The 6655-nt window shown below is 36.4% G+C and overlaps 1 protein-coding gene across 1 annotated transcript in view; it reads left to right on the forward strand.

The window, feature by feature from the left end:
* ERCC8 (ERCC excision repair 8, CSA ubiquitin ligase complex subunit) overlaps positions 1-5862 on the forward strand; it is a 57656-nt gene extending 51794 nt beyond the window's left edge. The window contains exon 11 of the mRNA XM_023729454.1: positions 4871-5862. Coding sequence (XP_023585222.1) covers positions 4871-5056 — 186 coding nt within the window. The 3' untranslated portion in view covers positions 5057-5862. The remainder of the gene's footprint in view (positions 1-4870) is intronic.
* Positions 5863-6655: the final 793 nt, after the last annotated feature.

The raw sequence follows: 6655 nt of genomic DNA on the forward strand, positions 1-6655 counted from the left end.
AGACCTTTTATATATGAGAAATTAAGGAAAACAAGGAACATCAAATAGAGATACCCAAAAATCAAGCTGAGCATTATATCTAAGTTTTAGAGCTAATGAAACCTTAACTTTTGAAATCTACTATTAATGTATTTTAAGATCACCATAACTCTCATATTAATATAAAATGGTGTATGCTAAGATTATTTCCACAAACTTCACTTTGAACGATTACTATGAATGTAGATAGAACAGAAATAAGATCATTATTGCTGACACAGACAACCCTAAGTTCCACATGGAGAGACGTTCCAGTAGTTTCCCGTAAGAAATCTATCAAGATGTATCCGCTTGTGGATGTTAAGTATAGTTTTATTCCACATTCCAGTTATTTGGATATAGACTAATAAACTTACTTCTCTGTCTTAATAATGTTCAGAACAGTCTGTCAGTAGAAAGGGCAGCCTTGTGAAGAACAGATAGATATGTTCAAGCATAGTCTGAATGTCCACTAGGAGGAAATGTAGAGAAAACTGAAGCAGTGGATGGGTGGTTACACATGATCAGTGGGTCTCAACAGTAATATGTGTACGATATCCATCTACAGTGTTTTTACTGGAGTGTTTAACTATGCAGGAGAAAGATGTGGCAGTCTGCTTTTATAGAAATTTACAGCCTTGGAAACCCTATGCAGTCTGAGTCGGAATCAACTCGATGACGTTGGGTTTTGTTTTTTCAGGTGGATTTAACTATAAGTATGATGTTTTATTTGTGATTGTTATAGCAATAAAATATGTTTATAATAATACTATAATACATTCACTCTTATTATCTGTTTTACTACTACTCTAAACACTTAAGTTTATATGCAGCTGTTACAACTTTCATTTAATTATTTTTGGTTTTTTGCTCACCATAGGAACAATAATTTATAATAAAATATAATTTTGCTTCCCTGTTGAGTCATCAAATGAAATAAAAATGTTTCATAGGCTACACATTGATTGGGCTTCTATTAAAAAAAAATAAAAATAAAAAACCATTGCCTTCAAGTCAATTCCGACTCATAGCGACTCTATAGGACCGAGTAGAACTTCCCCGTAGAGTTCCCAAGGAGCGCCTGGTGGATTCGAATTGCCAACCATGAATTAATAGGCATGACTTTTGTTTGGCTTATCTACCCAGGGACATTTTTGGTAGATATCTAAGACAGAGTTAAAAGACTTCTAAAGACAGAGTAGGAAAGCAGAGTTGCCTAAAGGCCAATAAGTCTTTGAATAAACACTCTCTAAATAACCTAACTTAGTAGTTAAATTGTAAATCCAAAAGGATAGGAAATGCAATAAATGTGTGGATGAAGGAATGAATGGATAGATTTCAGCATACTGCACTTGCAAACAAGTGGACTGCTACTGGGAATAAGTGGGTAATTAGCTGAGGTTTGATAATAGTTTTGTTATCTGAAGATTTAGGGTATAATGGAATTTTGGTTGTACACTTAAGTGATGATAGCCAACATTAGGTCTAGTAATGGACTCTCATCTACTTAACAGCTACAAAGAATGCCTAAATTAATATATTGTTTTCCAAATATTTTAGCTGAGACTCAGTGAATTTATCAGGAACATCCACTTTTTCCACTGTGACCCTTGTTTGAATAATAAGAGTCTAAGTTCATGTTGAAGAAAATTAAAACAAGTCCACGAGAGCCTGAGTACGACCTTGAGTATATCCCACCTGAGAGACCATCTGAAGAAAAGATTTTTGATGCATTGAACACTAATGATCGAAGACCAGGTGAGTTGTGGGATGACATCAAGGACATCATATGTGAAAAAAGCAAAAGGTCATTAAAAAGACAGAAAAGACCAAAATGGATGTCAGAAGAGACCGTGAAACTTGTTTTTGAATGTAGAGTAGCTAAAGCAAATGAAAGAAATGAGGAAGTAAAAGAGCTGAACAGAAAATTTCAAAGGGCAGCTTGAGAGGACAAAGTGAAATATTATACTGAAATGGGTAACGACCTTAAGTTAGAAAATCAAAAGGGAACAATAAGCTCAGCATTTCTCAAGCTGAAATAACTGAAGAAAATATTTAAGCCTCAAGTTGCAATATTGAATGATTTTATGGGCAAAATATTGAACAACACAGGAAGCATCAAAAGAAAATGGAAGAAATACACAGAGTAACTGTACCTAAAAGATTTTGTCGACCTTCAGCCATTTCAAGAGGTAGGTAGCATATGATCAAGAACCAATGGTGCTGAAGGAAGAAGTCCAAGCTGCACTGAAGACATTGGTGAAAAACAAGTCTCCAGAATTGATGGGAGCCCCAGTGGCACAGTGGTTAAGAGCTTGGAAGCTAACCAAGAAGTCGGCAGTTTGAATCCACCAGCTGCTCCCTGGAAACCCTGTGGGGCAGTTCTACTCTCTCCTGTAGTGTCACCATGAGTCAGAATCAACTCGATGGCCACAAGTTTGGTTTTTTGGTTTTAGGAATTGACAGAATACCAACTGAGATGTTTCAGCAAATGGATTCAATGGTGGAAGCACTCATTTGTCTATGCCAAGAAATTTGGAAGACGGCTACCTGGCCAACCGAATGGAAGAGTTCCGTATTTGTGCCCATTCCAAAGAAAGGTGATCAAACAAAATGAGGAAATTATCGAAAAATATCATTAATATCACACGCAAATAAAATTTTGCTGAAGATCATTCAAAAACAGTTGCAGCAGTACATCAACAGGGAGCTGCCAGAAATTCAGGCCAGATTCAGAAGAGGATGTGGAATGAGGGGTGTCATTGCTGATGTCAGATGGATCTTGGCTGAAAGCAGAGAATACCAGAAAGATGTTTACCTGTGTTTTATTGACTATGCAAAGGCATTCAACTGTGTGGATCATAACCTTGCAAAGAACATTGCGAAGAATGGGAATTCCAGAACACTTAATTGTGGTCACGCAGAACCTGTACATACATAGACCAAGAGGCAGTTGTTGGAACAGAACAAATGGATACTGTGTGATTTAAAATCAGGAAAGGTGTGCCTCAGGGTTGTATCCTTTTCCCATACTTATTCAGTCTGTATGTTGAGCGCATAATCTGAGAGGCTGGACTATGAGAAGAAGGCTGCATCAGGATTGGAGGAAGACTAATTAACAACTGTGATATACAGATGACATAAACTTGCTTGCTCAAAGCAAAGAGGACATGAAGCACTTACTGATGAAGATCAAAGACTATAGCCTTCAGTATGGATTATACCTCAACATAAAGAAAACAGAAATCTTCACAACTGGACCAGTAAGCAACATCATAGTAAACAGAGAAAAGATTGAAGTTGCCAAGGATTTTATTTTACTTGGATCCACAATCAACGCCCATGGAAGCAGGAGTCAAGAAATCAAACAACCAATATGTTGCAATATCAGTTGAGGAAATCTGCTGCAGAAGACCTCTTTAAAGTGTTGAAAAGAAAAGATTTCATTTTGAGGACTAGTGTGCGCCTGACCCAATCCATGGTATTTTCAGTTGCCTCATATGCATGCGAAAGCTGAACAATGAATAAGGACTACCGAAGGAAGAATTGATGCCTTTGAATTATGGTGTAAGTGAAGAATATTGAATATACCATGGACTGCCAAAAGAATGAACAAATCTGTCCTGGAAGAAGTCAAGCCAGAATACCCCTTAGAAGCAATGATGGCTAAACTTTCTCTCATGTACTTTGGACATGTTATCAGGAAGGAATGAGTCCCTGGAGAAGGACATCATGTTATGTAAAGTAGAGGGTCAGTGAAAGAGAGGAAGAGCCTCAACAAGATGGATTGACAGCAGTGGCTACAACAGTGGGCTCAAACAACAATTGTGAGGATAGCACGGGACCAGGCAGTGTTTCGTTCTGTTGTACATAGGGTTGCTGTGAGTCAGAACTGAATCAACGGCACCTAACAGCAACAATTTCATGTTCATCAAAAAAAAAATGAACATTCTCAGACATGTAGTAGGGGTTACCCTTAACATAAAATATTGCTCTATGTTGTAAAGGGTACTATATCTAAGAAAATTTAAGAGTAGTCTTGGTGCTAATACATTACTGGGATTTGGATCTGAATAAACTTGTAGCAAAGGTAAACACTACAGAACAAGAGGCAAAATCAGGCTCATAAAGCCCAAATAATAAAAATAAAAGAAGAGAGACCCTCTTAAAGCCCTTTTAGTCATTTGCCAGAGAATAAGAAGGTATCCATTCAGAAGGTATTCCAAAAAAGTGAATTTACCTAAAACCCCACAAGTAAATAAAAGTTGTAAGACTATTGTGATGTTTTGTTGTTGTTTAAATAAACACAGTCCAAATCCATGTTCTTCAAAGAAATCTCCCAGTGAAGCCTACATGCTAATTCCAGTTACGTTACTATTTCTGACAAATTTTACATGTGCTTCTGAACTACTTTACCAGCCATATTAAAAAAAATAAACCTCACTACGTAATAGCCCACATTACTTTTGGGGCCAAAAATGGTATTAACTCAGCTCAATGAACATATTACTCCATTTGGATATTCGCTTGTTGACAAAAATCAAGTCCTGCCAAGCAGTGAAAAGCTGCCAATGTTAAATTATATCATGTTCTCAAGTCAAACAGTAGACATGGGGTCCAGTCTTGGCCCCATGGATGTTAATGTGCCACCTTCTCCAGGTAATTCTAAAGAGTTGCAGAAATGCCTCAAGGAAAGGCAACATCATAGTATTTAGATGTGTTTATGAGGTGACTCTTGAAGGAAGCAAACATTATCTGGATAAAGTCTGGTCTATCTGTTTAAAGTGAAGTTACATTATTTTATATTGTATGTGAGGTGTTTCTTAATTACTTTTCTTTTTGAAATTAACAGCTACACAGTTTCTTTCAAAATAATCCAATTGCTATTCATCTGATGTATTTCAAAACTAAACCTTATTGTGAACCTAAAACTATGAGAGTAGAAAATATAATCTTCTTCTTTTTTCAGACTACAACTAAATCACAATTAAATCCAGCATTTGAAGATGCGTGGAGCAGCAGTGATGAAGAAGGATAAATATCAATACTCAGTACTTTGTGTGTCTGTTGGTGAATATTTTCAAATGAGGACTGTTTTTTATTTTTAACTATCCAATCTATTTTTGACAGCTAAATTAGCCCTGAATTTGAGTGATTTATTCCTGTGTTTTAGAAGAGGTCGTATTTGCACGAAATCCTAAAACAAACTTCTGTATAGTCTGTTTAATCCAGGGCTTCAAACTGGTTCATCCCGGTTCAAATCCCTGCTGAAAATTTGTGTTTCCACCCACAGATATACTGAATCAGAATCTACATTTTAACAAGATCCCCAGGTGTATAATAAATTTTGAGTTCCTTCTGAACTGTTCAACTAGTGGTTGTCAGAATTGGTTTCTAAGCAGCATTAGCATTGCCTGGGAACTTGTTAGAAATGCTACTTCTCAGCACGAGTTCAAACTGGAATGAACTGGTTTGAAGCCCTGGTTTAATCAAAATGTGTCTCCTTGATCCCAGTTGCTGTGGCGTGGGGCAGCCACTATTGCTAAAGTATAAGACAAGTCATTGTGCCCATGTGGGACCTTGAGCAGATTGTATGAACCATTTAAGATGCAGTGTCAGGATCAGCAGGTGGAGGTTATCAACATGGACTTTCTTCTGCTGGCTATATCATCACCTGCTCATTTTCACCTTTGAGGACGATTCTAGCAAGAATGATTACATCAGAAATAATAGTTGAAAAGGTAGCATCAAAATTATTTTATCCTTTCTTATCCATATATTCACTTTTTGCAGTGATTCATTTAGTCACCATTTAGCTTTATGTTAGATTTTTAATTGACCATCTCCCACAGTCCAAAAAATTGTATCACTGGAGGCTTTGAACTTGTGAAAAATTCCATGTTTACTTTATTGTGATGTGTCAGAGGGCAGCTTGTACTTATGCTTGAACTCTTCCCTTTCTATGAGATTATTAAGATATGACCAAGTTCTGCTTCATTCATCCAAACAGAAAATGTTCTGGCATGGAATCAGGCTTAACATGAAATGTCATAAAATCTATATTGTCTCCTCTTGTATCTTAACTCACAAATGAGTATCATGAAGCTAATCTTATATTCCCTTCTTTATTCTTACCAGCTGAGGGCTAGTGAAAAAGGTTTTTGTGAGGTTAAACACCGAATATACAGTTGTTAATTTTTTTTAAATAATTTTATTTTTGTTGTTACAAGAATACACACACCAATTCAGCAGTTTCTACATGTATAATACATTGACATTGATTACAGTCTTCAAATTGTACAGCCATTCTCACCCTCCTTTTTTGAGTTGTTCTTTCCTCATTAACATAAACTCACTGCCCCCTAATTTTCCTGTCGTTCAAGTTGCTGTTGTTAATTTGATCCCATACAGTTAGATCTTAAAAGAGCACAATGCTCAAGATAGACATTCTTTACTAGTTAAGCTAAGCTATTGTTTGGTTTTAAGAAGACTTTAGGGGATATTTTTGGTTTAAGGTTTAAAGATTATCTTCAGGCAATAGTTTCAGGGGTTCATCCAGCCTCGATGGTTCCAGAAAGTCTGTATTCTATGAAAATTTTAGTATCTGGTCTGTATTTTCCCCCTTTTAATCAGGATT

This window comes from Trichechus manatus, unplaced genomic scaffold (assembly GCF_000243295.1).
Source record: "Trichechus manatus latirostris isolate Lorelei unplaced genomic scaffold, TriManLat1.0 scaffold00029, whole genome shotgun sequence".
Lineage (NCBI taxonomy): Eukaryota > Metazoa > Chordata > Mammalia > Sirenia > Trichechidae > Trichechus > Trichechus manatus.